We start from the raw sequence: 24,968 nt of genomic DNA, 5'->3' as shown, positions 1-24,968 counted from the left end.
CACACACACACACACACACACACACACACACCAGTACTTGCTGGGAATTTGGTTGGTATTGCATTATTGCATTGGATCTATAGGTCAATTGGAGGATGGACGTTTTAACAATACTGTTTCTTCCAACCCATGAACTTTGTCTTTCCACTTATTAGAGTCTTCTTAAATTTCTTTCTACAATATTGTATAGGCCTTTCACATCTTTTGTCAGACTTATTGCTAAGTATTGAATACTTTTTGCTGTTCTTATGAATGGTAATATTCTATTGATTAATTTTTAAAAGTTAAGCCATTCATGGATTCCTAAAACAAATCCTACTTGCCATAAAGTATTATCTTTTTCAAATATTGCTTCAATTTACTAATATTTTGTTTAGAATATTTCTTTGCTCATGAAAAATATTGGTCTCTAGGTTTTGTGGATTTTTTAAATGTTTGTAATGTTTTGTCGTAGAATGGGGGCAGCAGAATTATCTAGAAGAGTATGTAGAACTGGCATTATTTCTCCCTCAGATATCTAGAGGAATTCACCAGTGAAACCATCTGTGCCTGGAGTTTTCTTTGTGAGAAGAGTTTTAACTACAAAATTAATTTACTTCATAAACATAGGGCTATCTAAGTTATCCATTTCTTTTTACTAGGCTTATTTAAGTAAGCTTTAGTAATTTGCATCTTTCAAGTAATTTGTCCATTTCACCAAAATGGTCAAAGTTATTGGGCATAAGATTTTCATAATAGTCTTTTAATAATCCTTTTAATGTCTATGGAGCCAGTCTTGACATCACCTCTCAATTGTGATATTAGAAATTTGTGTCTTCTCTTCTTTCCTAATCAGTCCAGCTAGTGGTTTTTTCAGTTTTATTGAATTTCTCAAGTATCAGCTTTTGGCTACATTGATATTCTTAATTGTTTTCCTGTTTTCTATTTTATTAACTTTTAATGTTTAGTTTGGATTTAATTTTTCCTTTTGCTAGTTTCTGAAGGTGGAAGATGAAGTCACTGATTTGATCTTTTCTAATATAGACATGGTGCTATCAAGTGTCTCCTACGTACTGCTTTAGCTGTATCCCACCCATTTTGCTATGTTGTGTTTTTGTTTTCTTTCAGTTAATTTTTTTTCTAATTTCTCCTTTGGTTCATGGATTATTTAGACATGTTATTTCATTTCCAAAATATATGTGTATTTTCCATTTCCAGAGGTCTGTTCTTGATTTCTAATTTAATTCCATTGTGATCAGTGAACATTGTTTGTATGACTTGAATCCTTTAGAATTTTTCACTCATTTTTATGGCCCACCATATGACATGTCTTGGAATACGGACCATATGCACAGAAAAAGAACATGTGGTGATGGTGTTATTCAAATCTGCTATTCTTAGTGATTGTTGTCACCACTCCACAGAAACAGGAGGGACCTCAACCCAAAATTTGGTTCTGATGTTCAGGTTAATAACACCACACACATACACATCAGGAGAGGATGAAAGGCTTATTATTTCCATAATGAGGCTTTCAGAACAAAAATAGGCTGAGGGAGCAGGGAAGGGAAACTGGCTTAGGGTTCTTATGGTCATTAGCGGGTAGGGTCAGGATGAGGGTTTCCATTCATGGCATGACTGTCTCATGGCACCCTGGGAGGATGCACCAGGACTGCTTATTTTTCCCAAATGTGGGACAGAGGGTAAGAGGGAGGATGAGGCTTAAATGCTGTCAGATTTTATTTTGAATGGAGGCAGACTCTATTATAATGTTTTTTTAAGTGTACTTGTTCTGTCAATTATTGAGAATATTGAAATATCTGACTATAATTGTGGGTTTGTCTGTTCCTTTTTTTGCAATTCTATCCTTTTTTTCATGTATTTTCTGTTATTGGGGCATAAATGTTTATAACTATTTTCTTGATGAATTAATCCCTTTTAGTTATGGAATTATATCTTCGCCCTCAAAATAAACTCTGCTCTGAAATCTGCACTGTTTGATACTAATAGAGTCACTCTGGCTTCCTTTCAGTTAACATTAGGATAGTGTATCTTGGTCCACCCTTTTGCCTTACCTATGTGTCTTTACATTTAAAGTATGTTTATTGTATCTTTTTTTAAAATCCAATCTGAGCCCTGGCCGGATAGTTTGGTTGATTAGAGCAGCATCACAAAGCACAGACATTGCCGATTCGATCCCCAGTCAGGGCACATAAAGGAACAGATTGGTGTTCATGTCTCTCTGTTTTCTGTCCCTTCCTCTTTCTCTAAAAAAATCAATAAAATCAACATTAAAAAAATAATAATTACATGAATGTGCGAAAAGAACTTTAAAAAACCCAATCTGAAAAATCTCTTTTAATCAAAGTGAACAAACCTTTAACATACCTTGACAAATGTGGTTACTGACATAGTTAGGGTTCAGTCTATCATCTTGCAATTTGATTCTCATTTATCTCATCTGTCCTTTGTTCCCCTTTTCGCTCTTTTCTGTAGTTCTGCCCACTTGACTTCTAAACCAAGAGCTCTGTGGCCTTCAGCGTCAGTGCACTGACCAACCCTGTGCAGCTGGCCTAGTGTGTTCATCATCACTGGCCACTGGCCTCAAGTCCATGCTTCTGATGCTTCAGGGTTGAGGAGGATGAGCTCATGTGGGGCCCAGCAAAGAGCAGTGGGTAATTCTTTTCAGTTTTCTTTTTTTTTTTTTTTTACAGAGACAGAGAGAGAGTCAGAGAGAGGGATAGACAGGGACAGACAGACAGGAACGGATGAGAAGCATCAATCATTAGTTTTTCATTGCACATAGCAACACCTTAGTTGTTCATTGATTGCTTTCTCACATGTGCCTTGACCGCGGGTCTTCAGCAGACCGAGTAACCCCTTGCTCGAGCTAACAACGTTGGGTTGAAGCTGGTGAGCTTTTGCTCAAACCAGATGAGCCGCGCTCAAGCTGGCGACCTCAGGATCTCGAATCTGGCCTCTGCATCCCAGTCCAACGCTCTATCCACTGCGCCACCGCCTGGTCAGGCTCTTTTCAGTTTTCTTCCACAAATATGTTTGACCCCCCCTTTGCTCTCTCCATGTAAATATATATATACATACACATATACATATATACTTATATATATTTGATATTTAATTTTAGTTTAAAAATACGTGTATGCAAGTAGAGACAAATATAGTTTTCATTTTAAAAATGGATTGTGTACCAAAATTATTTAATTAGCCATGTGTGATGGACTAAATGTTTGTGTTCCCCTACATCCATATGTTGAAGCTCTAACGCCCAATGTGACTCTGGAGAAAGGGCCTTGTGGAAGCAATTAAGATTAACTGAGATCATAAGGGTGGGGCCCTAATCTGACTGGATTAGCATCCTTGTAAGAAGAGGACAAGAGAACAGAGCTCACTCAGTCTCTCTCCACATGTTCACACAGAAGAGGGAATGAGAATACACAGAGAGATGAGAGCCATCCGCACTCCAAGAAGAGGCCTCAGAATGAACCCTATCTGCCTGCACTTTGATCCTGAACTTTCATCCTCCAGAACTAGGAGGAAAAAAAAGTCTGTTGTTTATTTATTTATTTATTATTTTCTTTAAGTGAGAGGAGGGGAAATAGTGAGACAAATTCCCACATGCACCCTGACCAGGATCCACTTGCCTGCCCATCTGGGGCCAATGCTTGAATCAACTGAGTTATTTTTAGCACCTGAGACTGACTTCTCGGACCAACCGAGCTATCCTCAGTGTCATAGGCCAACACTCGAAAAAAGTCACTGCTGTAGGAGAGAAAGAGGAAGAGAAGAGGAAAAGTAAGGAGAAAAAAAGCAATGGTCACTTCTCTTGTGTGCCCTGACTGGGAATCAAACCCAGGATGTCCATACACTGGACCGATGCTCTATCCACTGAGCAAAACTGACCACAGCCAAAAATGTCTGTTGTTTAAGCAGTCTGTAGTGTGATTATGGTAGCCCAAGACACCAGGTAATTTTGTTTCCCAAAGTGACAACATAAGTCAAGGCTGGGCCCCTACACTAGAGAACTGAAACCCGCAGTAAACAGTAAACATGCTTAGGTATCAGATCCCAGAGTCCAGTGATGTAGGTATGGGCTTGAACCAAACATTTCAATTGCTTTGACTATTACGTAGCTTATAGTCAAATATAAGAAGATATTTTCGTCACTTATAGTCAAATATTATAAAGTATGTCAGTCATGTCCTGAAGACCTGCCTATAAAGCAAATTCCAGGAAAATGTCTAAAAGTACACTTTGCTTGAGATAATAAAAATATAAATGTAGCTAGTTAAGCACAAAACAATGATGGCTTAAACAATAACAATCCTAACAAAACATTTAGTTTCTGCCTTTTGCCTTAAAGATATGTCACTGATGCCCAATTATGAGATATTTGCAAAGTCTTGGTTCCTCAGCCTATTTAGATCAGCTAACCACAGGGACAAAGGCACCCGACAAGATGACATCAGAAACTGAACTCATCACACAAAGCAAAACCATCGAGGCTTGCACAAGAACAAATCAGCTTCACCCATGAGCCCCCAACCCCTAACCTTCAATTTCTGCCTTTAGAAACCCTTGATTAAAAACCATCAGGGGTTGGGACTTACCCTGGGGACTTTGGAGGCTGGGCATGCAGGATCCACTGCTCACCTAGGGTGGTAGCTTGACCATCACCATCACCGGCCTGTCCATCCACCTGTACTGACCAACACTGCAAAGGAAGGCTTCCAAAGGGCAGTGTCTGTTTGCCAGTGTGTGTGTGTGTGGGGGGGGGGGGGCAATGCCCTCAGAGTGAAGTGAGGCAGACTGCTAACTCAGGGTCACAGGACATAAGGAGTAAAGACTGTCTCCTCCTCTGAGGGCCTGCTGGGGGGGGGGGGGGGCAAGGGTAAGCTCTTAGCTGCTCTTAGCTGTGGTGTGGTATGAACAGGGGTCTCTCTACCCATGCAATTTTTATCATTATCTCCTGGTCCAGTCTTACCATTTACTGCTAACTACTATCTTACCAATTCTTACCATTAGCATCTATACTATTGCTTGTTTAAATGGAATTATTTTAATAAACTTTCTATCCAAAAGGTAAACTGTTAAAAACCCACTAATAGGAACCACAGCTTAGGGGTGGCAAACCAAACAGTGAAAACACCAGCCAACACCACTCCAGCTACACAGTTGTTCCTCTACTTTATCACAGAGTGGAGCAGCCCACGCGGCGCAAGCACACACAGATGCACACCCACTGGCAAGAGGTGGGACGGGCAGCCCTCGGGCTCACTACCATGCCACGCCTGTACGTGCCCACGCGGCGCCCCTCCGTCTCCATGGCATGCCAGTGCGTCCCCACGCTGTGCTCGTATGTCTCTGGGGAAGCTGCAGGAGGCCGGAAACCCACACCACTCTGCTTTTATCAGCAGTGGGACAGGAGTGCATCACAGGGGATGGCATTTTGTGATGAAGGTAAGTGATGTCTGGAGACAGCTGTGATACTGCACTATCCTACGCAGCATTTGTAGACTCCAGCGGTGACATGCCCCAGCGGCTACTATCCCCAACCCCCATTCATTACCAAGGAAGCATTCAGTTGCCACTGGAAACTAGTGAAAACAAGGATGCAGTTCCCCACCCCGATGTGGGGGCCCGTGAATCCTACCCAGGGCCCTGGCCCCAGCATAAGCAGGTCCCATGGGCCAGACTATGATTCGAGCCACCCATGTCTGCCTGTAGGGCCACTCGCAGGGTTCCCACGTCTCAGTGTGCTCCAGGACCCCACCATGCAGGACAGCCCATAAGGGCCAGCAGGCCTGTCCTGCCACTCTCTGTAGCCAGGGTTCTCTGACCTTATGCCAGCCCTCTTGATAGTGCATGTGTATTATGGAGAAAGAGCTGTGTTCAGGCCACTGTGGGTGCTCCCCTGTGCCAGGGCATGTGTATAGGGGGCTGACAGGGTGACACGCCTCCAAGTGTCATGGAGCACGGGGGCCAGGGGGCGGGCAGAATGAACAGAGCTGTGTGTACAAAGACCAGACCTGAGATGGCCACTGCTGCTCAGACTCCGATGCCCTACAAAGAATGGGCTTTGCCTGGGGCCCAAAAGGAGAAACACCTGGCAATGGGCCAGGCCACCCAGGGTGTAGGCTGCTTCTCCAAGAAGCACAGCTGAGAGGACCCTGAACTACCAGCAGCACTGTTGTGTCCAATAAACTGCCAAGCTCATCACCACACCCAGCAACCCTCAGCGAAGGGTGCCCGGTCATACTGCTACACGGCCCAGCACTCCGCCAGCGCCCTCCCCTACTCACTACTCTCAGGCCCTCCGCCTGTCTGGGAGCCACTGACAAGGAGAGTTTGAAAAACCAAAGTCCTTTTTCCCCCAAAATAGTTTTTATTCTTGCATTACATTTGTGTTTCCAATTGTGAATAAAAAAATGCTTAGAAAGTGGTTACAAAACAGTGTGAACTGACACGAGGCGCGGACTCGCCTTCTCTGCATGAGATGACACGGGGCCTGGCGTCTGGGTCAGGTCAGCCTGCCTGGGCTCAGTTGGGCTTCTCACTCTCAGAATCTAGAAAACAAAACCACCACAGCTCATTACAGGCCCTGCGTGGTCACACCAGGCCCTGGAAAGTGGAGCAGGGACACCAAAGCAATCTCGCTCCTCAGGGGATAGGGGGTCTGCCTGCAACCGGCCCACTGTGCAGATGAACCACAGGAAGCCTCGGTTCACTAGCTGGCCGCCTTCCACACTGAGCAACTGCCACAAACCAGACAGGGCCTCCTAGCACCTGCATGCCCAAGTGGACAGGGAGCAAGCTATCTCTGGCTCCTTGGGCACAGCAAGCCCAAGATGCCTCAGCCTCTGCCACAGGCCATCACTGAGATGAAGCACCAAGCAGCTGGGGGGCCCCAACCTGTGAGCAGAGGCATAAAGTCTGACTGCATCTCAGTGGGAGTGTGGGGTCTAGCTGGGTGGGGCAGAAGGCACCATGACCCCCAGCTTAAGTGAATGCAGGGCCACAGGCCACTGTGCACGAGGCCACCAAGGGCTGACGGCCAGGAGCACATGCTGAACTCCATGGTGTGGGGGTTGTTATAAGGTGAAGGAGGTCAGGAGGGGACCCTCCCCAATGCTACACCTGCACCATGGCCCTGTGCCTATGAGACAGCAGAGTCCCTTCCATGACCCTCGAATGGCCCCAGCCCCAAATCTTCCCTTCACAGGGACTGGAGCCTGACACCACTCCCAGCACTTTGTCTGCAGTCACGCAAACCCAGCTTTCTGGCAAACAGCCCACGTGGACAGGGGTTGAGGATATCATTTAGTTGACCACAAGGCTCGCTTTTTCCATGGGGCAGAGCCTACCCCACATCTACATGCAGTGTGGGTTCACAGTGGTGGAAAGCAGAGTGAACAGACCAACCCAGGCCTGGAACCCACAGAGGCTGGCCATCCCTGGGGCCCGGGGCACACCCCGCAGGTGCTGTGTGCAGAAGACTGGGTTCCACCTGGCACCGTACTCTCATCCCAAGCCTGACAGCGCATTGTTCACCATACCCGGCTCCCACTGGGGGGTGGCGCACACCGCCTGCCCACCACCCGGCTGCTCTCTCCTGTCCTCCCTATGAGGCTAGCTGGTTTGGCTTTTATGAGGACAGAGAGCAAGAAAAAGATGTTATTCCACACTATTTTCAAGCAAAAATGTTTATTTTTCTCCTTCACATATATACAATCTCTTGGGGATTCCGTGCCACTGACCATTCATATACAAGGCCAGAACAAACCTCACATTGGTGCAGTGGGGGTGGGTGAGTGTTGGGGGTTGGAGGGTGGCTTTCACTGCCCTCAGGAACCAGGCACACAAGACTCCACAGAGGACCAAGGGGCACATCACAGAGAAAGAAATCTCTTAGGACATCATCGTGGCTTAGCAGAAGATTCTGCATAATCACCTAGAAATTTCAATTCTAACTGAATTAATGGAATAATAAATTTAAACCAAAAGTAAGCCAGTTCTGGTGAGGTCCCAAAGTACAGCAGATTCTACAATTCACAGCTGGAAAGCCCAACCAGCAGCCTCCCCATGGGGAGTGGGCAAATCCTGGCCACTGAGGAGTGGGGCCTTTAGTTTCCACAGGGGGCTACTTCATGCCTGTTTGGGATGAGGCCCACGGACATTTCTAGGGAAGAACTCCCCCAGCCCTGGCTGGGCAGCCAGGGTGCCTGGAAAGCAGTGTGGGGGCCAGAAGTGGGGTTGCCTGTGAGCATGCCACAGAGCGAGGCCCCGGTGGCCAAGGCCCAGAGCAGATGATAGAAATGCAGGAGGGCCCACAGGACAGCAGGCAGGACCCCAGAGCCAAAGGGGCAGTGCTGTCTGTGCAGGATGGTGGGCAGCCTGTGGTCCTGCAATGCACACACACCCTTACATTCCCCACCTCACAGCAGTCCTGCCTGGCTTTGGGTCCTGAGGGCATGTCTGCTCACCTAGCACTTTGCAGCAGGCTCCACACAGCCAAACAACTGCTGACATCCTTACTAAGAGACCAATCGCCACTAGCAATGCACAGCCCCAGGAAGCATGCATCCCTGGGCAGCCTGCTGGCAGTGCCTGCAGTGCTATGGTTGAGGGTGTATGTCCACCTCTTTGATACCAGTGCAGGAGAAGCCCAGAGACTTCCTTTTATGAACATGAAGCAGAACTCCCTACCATTTGCACCTCTTCAATATTCAAGGTCACTAGCTCAATTAAAAAAAAAGTACCACTTACAACAGAAAACTAAAGATCAGACTGTAGCTTCAGATGAGTAAATAATTTATCTCTTTGCAACTTAAAGTGGAAAATAAAGATAGCAACCCACAGCCAGCTGTATATGAAATACAACTTTCCCAATACATGATTTCTTTAAACATCTCCTTCCACCAGGGAACAGAAGAGCTGGAATTCAAGGCACTGTAATTCTGCACGGTGATTACAATGTTCTAAACATTGATTCAAGTACAGGAAGTGGATGCAAAGACCACCAGTAGAGGTCATGGGAACCTAGGAGGAAGTGGGGTCCACAGCAATGAAGGAAGCAAGGGCAGCCCTCACACAGGCCCTTTCACCGGGCCCCCTCAGGCAGATGGGGACTAGGACAAACCACATCGCGGCTCCTCTGGGCTATTCAATTCAGTGCATTCCATCTGGATCGTGGTTAGACAGAGAGCTACATGATCCATAGCCTGGGGCCTGGCATGATGACCACAGGTGTCTGCAAGAACTTGGGGAGCATAGGCCCACCCGCTGTGCCCAAGCCTGGTCCCCAGGCCGGGCTTCGGCTGCTCACCTGGGCTGCCCAGGGACCCCATGAAACTGGAGCTGGGACCAGGCTTCTGTGCTGGCCCAGAGGTCGTGCACAGGGTGGGGCTGCAAAGCCAGAGAAGGCAGTACCTGGCATGGGCACGGGCAGCGCCAGGGCAGTTCCGGGAATGACCGTGGTGGGCAGAGGACCGGGCGCCAGGGCCAGACATGGTGTCCCCACTGCTGCTCGCGGTGTGTTCATCTATAAGACAAGAAGGGGAAGGGACATGCAGCGGCAATCAGTTGGCTTCCCCTAGTGGCCCCAAGAGGCCCTGCAGTTTCTCCATCCCCAGGACCTGCCACGGGGTGCCTTCTAACAGCTGATGCCAAAGTGACAGTACAGGGCCAGGAAGAAGAAGAGGCCCAACCTTCCTTGCCCTCCAGATCTGCAGCCTAGCCATTAGCCACTTGTGGGCTAATCAACCCAGCTGTTCATAGGCCAGAGCAGGACCTGTGGGGACCTGACCCTGAGGGCGTCCTGAGACCACACACCCCAAACAAAGGCCTACTGCTTGACTAGTCAGTGCCATTATGGGAGGACTAGAACAGCCAGGAGCTGTGAGGGGCATGTACCCAGAGCCCATGAGTCAATGGCAGCGTAGTCCCTGTGTTCTCCACACCCCAGAGAGGCAGCACAGGTGGGGCGTTGAACAGCCCTAGTTGGTCAGCATTGCCCGTGACACACAAACCTGAGGACGCTGCTTCAAGAAAGGAGACCAACAAACCTCAAGCCCCCTAAACATTAGCACACAGTGGGGTTTGCCCCGGGAATGCAATGCTGCTGTCCCAGCAGAAATCCCTGCACCCCACAAGACGCTCCCCACAGACATAGGGAGGGCGCCAAAGGAACTGCACATGCCTCCAAGAACAGCACAGCGCCGAGTCCCTGGGAAGGGACTGCAGAAACGGCAGCCCACCCTGTGCCACGAGAAGTGCCAAATGCACTGCCCCCCAGGTCCCCTGCTGCTTGTCAACATGCATGGGAAGTCCCAGCCAAGGCAAGGCAAGGAATAGAAGCACAGACTGGAAAATAAAAAGGAAAACCATCTTTATTTACAGATGATAAGATTGTGCATAAAGAAAACCCAAAGAACAAACAAGTCAATTTCTAGAACTAACAGAGCAAATTTAGCAAGATTGTAGGATACAAGGTACAGAACTCAACTGTATTTCTAGACACTAACATACAACTGGAGAATAAAACTTTAAAACAATATAATTTACAACTGCATTACAAAACATCCACTACCTAGGGATACATTTCATAAAATATATGTAACACCTTTACACTGAACACTATAAAACTTTGCTGAGAGACAATAAAGACATAAATAAACAGAAATATCAAGTTCATAAAAATATTAAATACTGTTAATAGGTTATATCTCAGCCAGTTGATCAAAAAACCCAATACAGCCTGACCTGTGGTGGCGCAGTGGATAAAGCGTCGACCTGGAAATGCTGAGGTCGCCAGTTCGAAACCCTGGGCTTGCCTGGTCAAGGTACATATGGGAATTGATGCTTCCTGCTCCTCCCCCCTTCTCTCTCTCTCTGTCTCTCCTCTCTCTCTCTCTCTCTCTCTCTCTCTCATTCTCTCCTCTCTAAAATGAGTAATAATAAAAAAAAAAAAACCCAATACAATCCCAATAAAAATCCCAGCAGGATACTTGGCAGAAACTGACAGGCTGTTTCTGAAATGTATATAGAAATACTAAGGACATAGAAAATTCAAGAAATTCTTGAAGATCAATGTCAGAAGTCTTACACAATCAGATATTAAACTTACTATAAAGTTGCAATGATCAAGAGGATATAGCATTACCATAAGGATAAAAGAATTGCTCGATAGAACAAAAACAGTGACTTCAGAAATGGACCGAGACATATATCACCAAACGTCTATGGAAAGAAGCGTGCTGGTGACAACCAGAGACAGGCATACAAGAGAAAAAGGAAGTTGATCCCCTACATCAAACCACATACAAAAGTTAATTTCAGGTGGCTTACAGGCCTGACTGCAACAGCTCAGAAATAGAAGAATATCTCCTGGTCTTGGAAGAGGCAAAGATACCTTTAATAGAACAAAAATATTACTGAACATGAAAATAAATTTGATAAACTGGGGCTGTAACAAAATAAAACATCTGCCGTTTTACTTTCAATATGAAGAAAATAAAAGGACAAGCCTTTTATTTTCAGACAGCTCGGTTGGTTAAGGGCATCTTCCCGATATGCAGAGGTTGCTGGTTCGAACCCCAGTCAGGGCACATACAGCAACAGACTGATGTTTCTGTCTTTCTGTCTCTCTCTCCCTTCTTTCTCTAAAATCAATACATAAAATTAAAAGAAAAAAAAAAGACAAGCTACAGACTGGTAGGAAAAAATCCACATATAAGTAGACCTGAGCAATTCAAACCCGTATTGTACAAGGGTCAACTGTTGCTTCGATCTGCAGTTGGGAATCCACACATGCAGAGGGCTGACTAGTGGGGTACAGTTATATGTGGATTTTCAACTGCACGTGGATCAGCACCACTAATCCAGGTGTTGTTCAAGGGTCAACTGTATATGGTGAAAGACAGATAATAAATTCCAATACATCAATAATAAAGAGATATTTCAACTTTTAAATGGTAAAGATCACTGACCAGAAACTTCATACAAGATGGCCAAAAAAGAACATGTAAAGATGCCCAAAGGCAAATGAAAACAATAAGAAACCTACTTCTAGGCTTCAAATTATTTTTACAAATAAATTTTCAAATGTAATATCCCATACATACTTTTTTAAAAAGTCACAAGACAGGCAATAGCAATGGCTGGTTGGCTCAGTGGTAGAGTATCATCCCAGTAATGTGGATGTCCTGGGCTTGATTCCTGGTCAAGGCACACAGGAGAAGTGACCATCTGCTTCTCCACCCTTCCTCCTCCTCCTTCTTCCCCTCCCTCTCTTTTCACCTCCTGCAGCCATGGCTCTAATTGGTTGGAGCGCATTGGCCCCAGGCACTGAGGTAGCTCTGTACAGCCTCTACCTCAGGTGCTAAAAATAGCTCAGTTGCAAGCATGACCCCAGATGGGCAGAGCATTGGCATCAGATGGAGTTGCCGGGTGGATCCCGGCTGGGGCGCATGTGGGACTGTCTCTCTATCTCCCCTCTTCTCACTTAGAAAAGGAAGAAGAAGAAGAAAAGGTAGCTAAATAACAATGAAATGAAAATGTCAACAAGCTTAAGTAACTCTCAACTTCGAATCCTATACCAATTGGAAATATCCTCTCCGAATAGCTAAGAAAGAAATACATATTCAGACTAAAACTGGAAAAGTAGTCACTGGTACACATACATTGAAGAAGAAGCTGAATGATTCCAGATGGAAGATCAGAGGCAAGGAAGGAAGGAAATGACACAATTGGTAAATATGCAAATGAATGAATATGTACGATATAAAAAAATGTGTTCTGGGATTGAATGTCCATGCATACTTTAAAAAAAGAAGTACCAGGAGGGGAATAAATGTAGTTAAAGTGTTTTATAGTCTTTGTAGTGCTAGAAAATGGGTAAAAAAAAATAGACTTTAGTAATTTACATTAAATAAACAAAATAATTAAGAGACAGAAAGTAAAAATAAAGCAGACCCAAAGTGCTGTTCACAAGAAAATACATTTAAAACATAAGGATACAGAAAGACTAAAAGTAAAGAATGAGAAACCATATAAATAATAATCCAACACAACCTAGTATAGCTATAGCAATTTCAGACAAAGTAGATTTAAAGGCAAAAATCGTAATAGAGACACATGGTAATATTAGAAGTTCAATTCACAAGCCAGACATGGTAAATCAAAATTTGAATGGACCCAATAATATAGCTTCAAAGTATATAAAGCAAAAACCAACAAAGCTATAAGATATACACAAACCCATGACCATAATGGTAAATTTAAAATTCCTCTTTCAATAACTGATAGAATATTCACACAGAAACTCAGTAAGAGTGATATAAGCAAAATGCAAGAGTAGACAGCCCTAAACTTACCTATTTCCACAAAAACTTTGAAAAAAACAACCAAAATGTGTCAGAAATAACTTTATCAGAACTCCAGAGAACAGCTAAAAGTTTATAGCAATCAAATAGAAGTAAAAAGCAAATAAAAAAAAACAGGCATAGCTTAAGAAGTAGGAAAGAACTGTCATATTTTTACTGACCCTTGTATTCACCCCCTCCTTGGCTTTCTAGCTATTTAAAGAAGGCAACCTGCAGATAACCAGTGTGATACCCTGGTCCATGGTTCTGGGGGGAACAGAGATTTTATTCACAAATTACAGTACACAGTTTGTATTTTTTGTCCTAATCTGTCTGGAAGCTACCTGAAGGACTGACACAAAGTTCACATATCCCTGTCTGACCAAATTTGGAACTCTCTCAGGGCAGAAAATTGGCATGTATCACTCAAAAACACTGTAAAGCAATAAAATAAATCCCCAGTTGCCGAGGGCCAAAGATTATACACAGACAGTCTAAAGCCAGGATAGAAAAGTGTGCAAGAGTTTCTTTGGGATATTAGGGCATTCCTAATGTGAATACCTGTACATGCCCAGGGCAGCATGTATGTTCAGAAAAGACCTGGTACTCTAAATTTCACCACTCAATCTCAATATAAACAAGAAGGAAAGGCTTAGGCAAATTAATCTCCTGGTGTTCAAGAAAATCTCAGTCAAAACAATGGCTAAACACAAGGTAAGCATTCAACAAACAAAGTCAGCAAATACTGGGGAAACAGAATCTGATTTCCAGAGTTACTAAATATATATTCAAAGGTCCAGTTTTCAACAACAAATCACAAATTATAGAAACAATTTTAGGAAAGCATGCCCACACACAAATTATTTATATATATATATGAAACTATCCCTGATAAAGTCTAGACCAGGGGTCCCCAAACTACGGCCCACGGGCCACATGCGGCTCCCTGAGGCCATTTATCCGGCCCCTGCTGCACTTCTGGAAGGGGCACCTCTTTCATTGGTGGTCAGTGAGAGGAGCATAGTTCCCATTTAAATACTGTTCAGTTTGTTGATTTAAATTTACTTGTTCTTTATTTTAAATATTGTATTTGTTCCCGTTTTGTTTTTTTACTTTAAAATAAGATATGTGCAGTGTGTATAGGGATTTGTTCATAGTTTTTTTATAGTCCGGCCCTCCAATGGTCTGAGGGACAGTGAACTGGCCCCCCGTGTAAAAACTTTGGGGACCCCTGGTCTAGACTCTGGACTTACTAAATAAAGACTTCAAATCAACTGTGCTAAATATGCACAAAGAGCTAAAGGAAACAATGGACAAACAGAAAATTAGGAAAATGAGAAATGAAAGTATCAATAGAGACAGAAATTATAAAAAAGAACCAAATAGAAATATTAGAGCTAAAATATAACTGAAATTTAATAATAAATAAAATAAAATTCTACTAGAGGGGATGAACAGCAGATATGAGCAGGCAGAGTAAATAATCAGCAAACTTGAAACCATACAGCTGATATTACGAAGTCTGAGAAGCAGAAAGAAAAAAAGAATAAAGAAAAGAGTAGAGTCTAAGGAATTTGTGGGTTACTGTTAAGAGTCCAATTTATGCTTTACAAGCATCTAAGAAGAGAGAGCATTGAGGTATAAGAAATATCTGAAGTGCAGAAAGAAAAGACTGTCAACGAAAAATTCTACATCTAATGGAATAAGCCTTCAAGAATGAAGGAAAGCCTGACCTGTGGTGATGCAGTGGATAAAGCATCGACCTGGAATGCAGAGGTTGCTGGTTCAAAACCCTGGGCTTGCCCAGTCAAGACACATACAGAAGCTAATGCTTCCTGTTCCTCCACCCTTCCATCTCTTTCTCTCTCCTCTCTCTCTCCCCTCTCTCTAAAAATGAATAAAAGAAAAAAGAATGAAGAAGAAATTCAGACTCTTGGATAATCAAAAAACTAGAGAGGCTGTTGCTGAAAGATCTGCCCTACAATAAGTGCTAAAGGGAGTCCTTCAGACTGAAATGAAAGGGTAACAGGCAGTAAATCAGAGCCATGTGAAGAAATGAAGAAGGCAACTACATGGGTAATTATAGTATACTTTTGGTTTTAATATCTTGTTTCCTATAAATAATTTGAAAGGCAAATGCAATTGTTAATTATAAATCTGTTAATGGGCACACAACATCCAAACCTCAATCTGTGACAAAAACAACACAGAGTGGGTGGGATGGAGATGTATAGCAACAGAGTATTTATATACTATTGGAAAAAGTTGGTGTTTTTTGAACTGGGTTGTTATAAGTTTAAGATGTTAATTGTAAACCCCAAGATATTACACACACACACACACACACACACACGAGGAAATGAATCAAAATTATATACTATAAAAATAATCAAATAGCCTGGCCTGTGGTGGCACAGTAGACAGAGTGCCAACCTGGATGCAGAGGTTGCTGGTTTGAACACCTGGGCTTGCCTGGTCAAGGTACATACAACAGGCAGTCAATGATCAAATAAAGTGAAATAACTATGAGTTGATACTTCTTGTTTCCCATCCCTCTCACTACTCTCTCTGTAAAATCAACAAATAAAACCTTAAAAAAATGGTTGTGTTTTTGGTCTCTAGTCAGATCACATACAGGAATAGATAGATATTTCTATCTCTCTCTCCTTTCCTCTCTAAAATCAATAAATTTTTTTTAAAATTTTAAAAAATTTTTTTAAAAATTTAAAGCAATAATGGAGAAATTGAGGAATAAAATCCTGTAAGATATATAGAAAACAAATACATGGCAAAAATCCCTTCTTATCCATAATTATTTTAAATGTAAGTGGATAAACTCTCAATTAATAAGCAGAGATTGGCAGAATGAATAAACAGCTTGGTCGATGTAAATGCTTATCTATAAAAGATTCCTTTTAGATACAAAACACAAAGAGGTTGAAAGTAAAAGGATGGAAAAAGAGGGCTGGGTGGCTATTTTAGTATCAGACAAAACAGATTATAAGTAAAATAATTTACAAGAGACATTATATATTAATAAAAAGTTTGATTCATCAAGATACATAAACTCACACACACCTAACAACAGAGTTCCAACTCATTTGATACAAACAGAGAGAAACAGACAATTCTACACTAATAGGTGCAGACTTCGATATTTCACTATCACTAAAGAACAGCCAGAAGGAGAGGATCTGAAGACCATAACAGTCATTTACAGAATATTCCTCCCCACAATAGCAGAATATACTTTCTTTTCAAGAGCACACAGAACATTCTCCATAATAGGCCATATACTAGGCCACAGAACAAGTCTTAATACATTTTAAAAGATTACCATCACATAAAGTATCTTTTCTAACACAATGATTGAAATTAGAAATTATTAACAAAAAACTGACATATGTGCAGAAATGAAACAACACACCCTTAACCAAAGGGTCAAAGAAGTAATCACAGGGAAATCAGTAGAAAATACTTTAGGACAAATAAAAAAGAGACAACACATCTATATTTATGGGATAAAGAAAAAGAAGTTCTCAGGGGGAATTTTATAGTTGCAAATTCCTATATTTAAAAAGAAGAAAGATCTTAAATCAATAACCTAACTCTACAACAAAAACAAAATAAACAATAGAGAAAAATCAATGAAACCAAAATCAGTTTTCTGAGAAGATAAATTGGCAAAGTTTTAGCTACCAAACTGGGTAATGTACATGAAATAGAAAAATTTCTTGAAACACACAAACTACCAGAACTGACTCAAGAGAAAACAGAAAATCTGAATAGACCTATAACAATAATGAGACTGAATCAGTAACCAAAAACCTCTCAACAAAGGAAAGCCTATAACCAGATGACTTTACTGGTGAATTAACATTTTAAAAAAAAGAACATCAATCTTTCTTAAACTCTTCTAAAAAGCTGATGAGGTGGGAACACTTCCTGACTCACTCTGTAGCCAGCATTATCCTGATATCAAAGCCATATACACATATCATAAGAAGGTTACAGACTAATATGCCTGATGAATACTAATGTTAATATCCTCAATAAAATATCAGCAAAACAAAGTCAGTAGCATATCAGGAGTATACACCGTGACTAGGTGGGATTTACCCCAGGAATGCAAGGTTGATTTATCATATGAAAATCAATGTGATATACAATTACTAATTAATGCAGAAAATCCATTTGACAAAATCCAACGCTCAAAATAAAAGCACTCAAAAAACTAGAAATATACTGGAACTTCCTCAATAAGATAAAGGATATATATATATATATATATATTTTTTTTTTTTTTTTTTTACAGAGACAGAGAGAGAGTCAGAGAGAGGGATAGGTAGGGACAAACAGAAACAAAGAGAGAGATAAGAAGCATCAATCATTAGTTTTTCATTGCAACACCTTAGTTGTTCATTGATTGCTTTCTCGTATGTGCCTTGACTGTGGGGCTACAGCAGACCAAGTAACCCTTTGCTCAAGCCAGCGACCTTGGGTCCAAGCTCCTGAGCTTTGCTCAAACCAGATGAGCCCACACTCAAGCTGGCGACCTTGGGGTCTTGAATCTGGGTCCTCCGCATCCCAGTCCGACGCTCTATCCACTGCGCCACCGCCTGGCCAGGCAAGGCCAAATATATTTTTAAAGAACCCATAACTAACATCATACTCAATGAAAAAAGATTGATAGTTTTTCCTAAAAAATCAAGATAAGAGTCCTTGCTTTTGCCGTTTCTATTCAATATAGTATTAGAAATTCTAGCCAGAGAAATTAGGCAAGAAAAAAAATAATAAAAGGCAATCATATTGGAAAGAAAAAAGTAAATTTATCTGTTCAGAGGTGACATCTTTATTATATGCGGCTTAAGTGTCTGTTTGTCGCCGATAGCTTATTGGTTGCTTGCGTAACTATACTAGCCAATGGGGTGAAGTTGCCACGGCTGAATGCAAATTGAGCGGGTCAGGGGGAAGGTGAACATTTGTTTGCATTGGCAATCATCTGTTTTACATAAAAACTATGTCTTAACGTAATTTATTTTAAGAATGCCTCCTAGAAAATACAGCACTGAAGAGGAGAGAAAAGGAGCTAAATCTGCACAAAAACGGCTTTCTCAACAAAAAGAAACCACTGAGCAGAGAAAGACAAGGCTTGCTTCAGTCGCAGAGCAAATGCATCTTTCTCAGCAAAATGAGACTTATGAACATAGAGAAACAAGGCTTGCCTCAGATGCAAGACAAAACAGCCTGTCTTGACAAAATGAGTCCCTTGGTGGTTTCCTTCACTGCACTCTACTTTAAGCAATTAAAAGGGGGAAACCCCGTGGGGCACTAAGCAAAGGGGCGTCCTCGCCGCCTGCCCTGGGTAATTCAGTTTGAATTAGCAGACACCTTCGCACAAATCATTTTAATTACAATTTATAATATCTAGAACAGCGGTCATTTCGTATGACCACCAGACTTTCTAGTGACCTTATATGTACATAACCCTAAAAAAATCCAACCCCCCAAAAAACTATTAGAGCTAATTCATAAATTCAGCAGAGTTTCAGGGTACAAAATCAGTTGTATTTCCATACATAATGATGAACAATCTAAAAAGGAAATTAAGAAAACAATTACATTCACAATAGTATAGAAAAGAATAAAATAGAAATAAATGTAAGGAGTTGAAACACTGATACACTAAAAACTACAAAATACTGCTAAAAGAATTTAAGGAAGACAAATAAATGAAAAAACATCCCATGTTCATGGATTGGAAGACTTAGTATTGTTAATATGCTAATAGTTCCCAAAGTGACATATATATATTCAATACAATCACTAGTAAAGTCTCAAAGGCATTTTAAAAAATATTTTTTAAAAACCATCTTAAAAACAACTACAAAAAACCATCATTAAGATCCTCTAGGGACTGCCAATAAGCAAAACAATCCTGAAAAAGAAAAACAAAGTTGGAGGACTCACACTTCCTTGTTTCAAAACTTACCACAGAGCTACAGAAATCAAAACAGTATGATACAACTAGAGTGACGTCACGAAAATGGCGCCGTGAGCAGCGCGTCCGACAGATCTCCCCAAAATCACGACAAATTTATCAACTAGAAACAGAAAAATTTATCCTCGGAGCATTCCGGAGTTCCACACAAACTGAAAGCGAAAGGACTGTTATCACTTGAATCTGAGAAACGAGGGTGTAGAGGAAGCTACCGCAGGGACGTTCATTCAAGCCGTGGAGGGAGTGCGCCGGTGGTGAGTTGACCCACACTCGGGAGCGGCGAGCAGCCGCCGGCGCGCTCCCAGTCCGGTTGCAGAGCGAGCACCGCCCACACTCGGGAGCAGCGAGCAGCTGCCGGCGTGCGCCCAGTCCGGTTGCAGAGTGAGTACCGCCCACACTCGGGAGCCGCGAGTCACCAGCGCGCGCCCGGTCCAGTTGCAGAGCGAGCACCGCTAACGTTCCCAGCGGCCCGCGCACTGCGAGTGAGAGACCCCAGCCACCGGTGCCAGAGCACCCCATTCGCGCGTGCCCTGAGCAATCCACGCGCCCAGAGCACCCTACTGGCCCGCACACCCAGGGTGCCCCATTATCCTGCGCCAGGTGCGCCCCAGCTGCCAGCAGCGGGACGAGCGGGAGAGGCGCCAAGGCGGTCTTCCCTACTTGGGAGATTCTCTCTGTGGGCGGGGCACCTCACCCAGCCATTCAAGCTAACAATCAAGCGTTGGGGGAGGGGCACTCAGGCAGCCTGAAATACCTTCGGGAGCACAGCTGCGACCCAATCACTGAAATTAGCTTAACCCATGAAATCTGCGCACCCACGGTTCTAATTGATAAGATCTCTCTCAGTTCAGCGATCCAAGACAAGAGGCGTGATATTTTTTAGTGCCTCTCGCTAAAGGGGCGGGGGCAACTTCTGATTGATAGAGCCTCCATATTCAGGGATAAACGCTAACAAGAGGTACTTGGCAGATAATAAGATCTATACTACACTAGTCGCAAGCAGAGACTAGTGCCTCTTCTTTCCAGCCAAAACAGGCTACAAAGTGTGGAAAGCCTGGGTTGAGTGGTCCTACTGAATGCTAGGCGCTAAACAGTCACCTTGACAACAACTGACTCCCACCCCTGCCTGATTACACTGGAGGCTCTGACTGCCAGAGCCTTTCCCAAAGCCTTGCGCTGAGTGGGGATAGAGTGGGGATTTCCCAGCTCTTTGAGCCTCTTATTCCCCAGGCAGAAGCAGTTGCAGCCTTATAGCTGGATCACCAGGCTGCAAATTCAGGAAGGGGGGACTAGGAGAGAGAATCCAGGAAAGCAAACTCTCTCATCGTTGGACCCTGCAAACGCCAACAAGCCTTGACTACCAGCAAGACTAAAGCCAATTATATGACATTGCCATAGAATCCCATCAACTGCAAATCCCTACCTAAGTGTGACACAGGGGCAGAGCCTGGGGTACAGAGTCACCGACCAGGAAGAGGGAGAGAAAAGAAAAAGGAAGAAGTTAACCTCTCAAAATCAAGAAAAATCCACAGACTTTACAACTTGTTCCACTAATTTTTTTTGTTGTTGTTTGTTTCTTCTATCTTATTGCCTTTATTATTATTATTTCTATTTCCTCCACCTCGGTCCTTCTATTCTCTGCCCATCTTATGCTTCCCTTTTCTTGAACTACACTACCCATGAGTGTTACATTTTATTTCCCTTCTTCATCCTCACTCTCCTTTAAGGTTATACTCCAAAACACTTAACTCTCACTCTCTCCTCTTTTGTCTTTTTTTGTTTTGCTTTATTTTGTTTTTTTCTCTTCCTTTTTTTTTTTCTTCCTTCATTTTTCTCTTTTTCTTATTTTTTCCCTCCTACTCGTTTTTTCTTTTCACGTTTTATTTTCCTCCCATTTAATCCTCAATCATGAACAAATTAGTTAATTTGGGACTCAAGGTTTTTTTTTTGGCTTTATTTTTCTTTTTTACTTTTGTTTTTGTTTTTGTCTTGTTTGTTTGTTTATTTTTGTGGCATTTTGGGTACTTTTTACGTTGCTTTTTAACTCACTAGCATTCCTCCCAACCCAAGGTCTCCATTGTATTTAGTCTTCGCTCCACTTAATACAACAGATTTTTACTTATTATTTTTATTTTTTTCTTCTTTAGTATTCCTTTTTTTTCCTCCTTTTTTCTGGTTCCCTCTTATCCCTCTCATTATATCTCTTAGTCGACCATCACTTACAAGCAAATCATCTTATGCTTGTCTAAGATTTTCTTCCTTTTTTTTTTTTTTTTTTTTGCATTTAGTAGGTCCCTACTCCCTTTTTTTGCCCCTTGAACTCTTCACCCCAAATCAGGCCCTCCATTATACGCAGGTTTTGTTCCATTTAGAATAATATAATTCACAGGTCATCACGATATTTCCCTGAGGAGGAGAGAGGAGGGAAAGAGAAGAAAGAAAAAAGGGGGAAATAATAAATTATTACTGTTTTTTTTGTGTGTGGGGTGTTTTACCTTTTTTTTTTTTTTTTTTTTTTTTTTTTTTTACTTTTTACTCTTGATTAATTCTAATTAGTGCTATCAACAAGACCACCCTCAGATGCCAATAAGAAAGAGGAAATCGAATATTATGGATACAAAAGAAAGAGAGGTAACACAAATAGATGTGGAAAAATCTATGGAGAAAAGACTTAACATATTGGAAGCCTTGGAGCTAAATGACAGAGAATTTAAAATAGAAATCTTAAAAATACTCAGAGATATACAAGAAAACACAGAAAGGCAATTTAGGGAGATCAGAAAACAACTCAATGAACACAAAGAATATATTACCAAGGAAATTGAAACTATAAAAACAAATCAAACAGAAATGAAAAACTCAATTCACGAGCTGAAAAACGAGGTAACAAGCTTAGCTAACAGAACAGCCCAGATTGAAGATAGGATTCGTGAAATAGAAGACAAACAACTTGAGGCACAACAGAGAGAAGAAGAAAGAGACTCAAAAATAATAAAAAACGAGAAAGCCCTACAGGAATTGTCTGACTCCATCAGAAAGAATAACATAAGAATAATAGGTATATCAGAGGGAGAAGAGAAAGAAAATGGAATGGAGAATATACTCAAACAAATAATAGACAAGAACTTCCCAAGCCTGTGGAAAGAACTAAAGCCTCAAATTCAAGAAGCAAACAGAACACCGAGTTTTCTTAACCCCAACAAACCCACTCCAAGGCACATCATAATAAAGATGGCACAAAACAATGACAAAGAAAAAATTCTCAAGGCAGCCAGGGAAAAGAAGAGTACAACATATAAAGGAAGGCCTATTAGATTATCATCAGATTTCTCAGCAGAAACTCTACAAGCTAGAAGAGAGTGGACCCCAATATTTAAAGCCCTGAAAGAGAGGAACTTTCAGCCAAGAATACTATACCCATCAAAGCTATCCTTCAAGTACAAAGGAGATATAAAAACATTCACAAATACAGAAAAGATGAGAGAATTTATCAGCAGAAAGCCCCCACTCCAGGAAATACTAAAGGGGGTTTTCCAACCAGATTCAAAGAACAAAAGAAAACAACACCACAAGTAACAGCTCCACCAAGAACACAATAAAACCAAACTTAAACTGTGACAACAAAGGAAAAAAAGGGGGGAGAGGATGGAGATTAACAGTAGCAAAGGACGATGAAGTGCAGAAATACTCATAAGATAGGGTACTACAATGAATATGGTAGGTACCCTTTTCATTACTTAATGGTAACCACCCTTGAAAAAACCACCACAAAAACACTTGACTTAAAAAAGGTAGCAACAGAGGAAAGAAGTATGGAACACAAACAAACAAAAACAAATGATAGAAAAACAAAAGAGAGGAATCAAACTAGATACAAAAGTAACAGAAAGCAATTTATAAAATGGCAGTAGGGAACCCACAAGTGTCAATAACTACACTAAATGTAAATGGATTAAACTTACCAATAAAATGACACAGAGTAGCAGAATGGATTAAAAAAGAAAATCCAACTATATGCTGCCTACAAGAAACACATCTAAGCAACAAGGATAAAAACAAATTCAAAGTGAAAGGCTGGAAAACAATACTCCAAGCAAACAACACCCAAAAAAAAGCAGGTGTAGCAATACTCATATCTAATAATGCTGACTACAAGACAGAAAAAGTACTCAGAGACAAAAATGGTCATTTCATAATGATTAAGGGGAAGTTGAATCAAGAAGACATAACAATCCTTAATATATATGCACCAAACCAAGGAGCACCAAAATATATAAGACAGCTACTTATTGACCTTAAAACAAAAACTAACAAAAATACAATCATACTTGGAGACCTCAATACACCGCTGACGGCTCTAGATCGGTCACCAAACAGAGAATCAATAAAGATATAGTGGCCTTAAACAAAATACTAGAACACCCGGATATGATAGACATCTACAGGACACTTCATCCCAAAGCGACAGAGTATACATTTTTCTCTAGTGTACATGGAACATTCTCAAGAATTGACCATATGTTGGGCCACAAAGACAATATCAGCAAATTTAGAAAAATTGAAATTGTACCAAGCATATTTTCTGATCATAAAGCCTTGAAACTAGAATTCAACTGCAAAAAAGAGGGGGAAAAACCCACAAAAATGTGGAAACTAAACAACATACTTCTAAAAAATGAATGGGTCAAAGAAGAAATAAGCGCAGAGATCAAAAGATATATACAGACAAATGAAAATGAAAATACGACATATCAGAATCTCTGGGATGCAGCAAAAGCAGTAATAAGAGGAAAGTTCATATCACTTCAGGCCTATATGAACAAACAAGAGAGAGCCGAAGTAAACCACTTAACTTCACACCTTAAGGAACTAGAAAAAGAAGAACAAAGACAACCCAAAACCAGCCGAAGAAAGGAGATAATAAAAATCAGAGCAGAAATAAATGAAATAGAGAACAGAAAAACTATAGAAAAAATCAATAAAACAAGGAGCTGGTTCTTTGAAAAGATCAACAAAATTGACAAACCCTTGGCAAGACTCACCAAGGAAAAAAGGCACAGGACTCAAATAAATAAAATCCAAAATGAAAGAGGAGAGATCACCACAGACATCATAGAAATACAAAGAATTATTGTAGAATACTATGAAAAATTATATGCCACCAAATACAACAATCTAGAAGAAATGGATAAATTCCTAGAACAATACAACCTTCCTAGACTGAGTCATGAAGAAGCAGAAAGCCTAATCAGACCAATCAGCAGGGAGGAAATAGAAAAAACTATTAAAAACCTCCCCAAAAATAAAAGTCCAGGCCCAGACGGTTATACTAGTGAATTCTATCAAACATTCAAAGAAGACTTGGTTCCTATTCTACTCAAAGTCTTCCAAAAAATTGAAGAAGAAGCAATACTTCCAAACACATTCTATGAGGCCAACATAACCCTCATACCAAAACCTGGCAAGGATGGCACAAAGAAAGAAAACTACAGACCAATATCTCTAATGAATACAGATGCTAAAATACTAAACAAAATACTGGCAAACCGAATACAACAACATATTAAAAAAATAATACATCATGATCAAGTGGGATTCATCCCAGAATC

The 24,968-nt window shown here is 41.6% G+C and overlaps 1 protein-coding gene across 14 annotated transcripts in view; it reads right to left on the bottom strand.

Moving 5' to 3' along the window:
- Positions 1-6,350: 6,350 nt before the first annotated feature.
- Positions 6,351-24,968, bottom strand: part of WNK2 (WNK lysine deficient protein kinase 2) — a 125,857-nt gene continuing 107,239 nt past the window's right edge. For 10 of the 14 annotated variants that reach the window (XM_066257485.1, XM_066257486.1, XM_066257487.1 and 7 more), the window contains 2 exons: positions 9,427-9,538; positions 6,351-6,563 (listed from right to left, as the gene is read on the bottom strand). In XM_066257485.1, the coding sequence (XP_066113582.1) occupies positions 6,538-6,563; positions 9,427-9,538 (138 nt within the window). In that variant the 3' untranslated portion in view covers positions 6,351-6,537. The remainder of the gene's footprint in view (positions 6,564-9,426; positions 9,539-24,968) is intronic. The other 4 variants (XM_066257482.1, XM_066257483.1, XM_066257491.1 and 1 more) reach the window with 1 other exon arrangement.

The sequence above is a fragment of the Saccopteryx bilineata genome, chromosome 2 (genome assembly GCF_036850765.1).
Source record: "Saccopteryx bilineata isolate mSacBil1 chromosome 2, mSacBil1_pri_phased_curated, whole genome shotgun sequence".
NCBI classification, from domain to species: Eukaryota; Metazoa; Chordata; class Mammalia; order Chiroptera; family Emballonuridae; genus Saccopteryx; species Saccopteryx bilineata.
The sequence above is the reverse complement of the archived record's forward strand: the minus strand, read 5'-3'. Positions and strand labels throughout refer to the sequence as shown.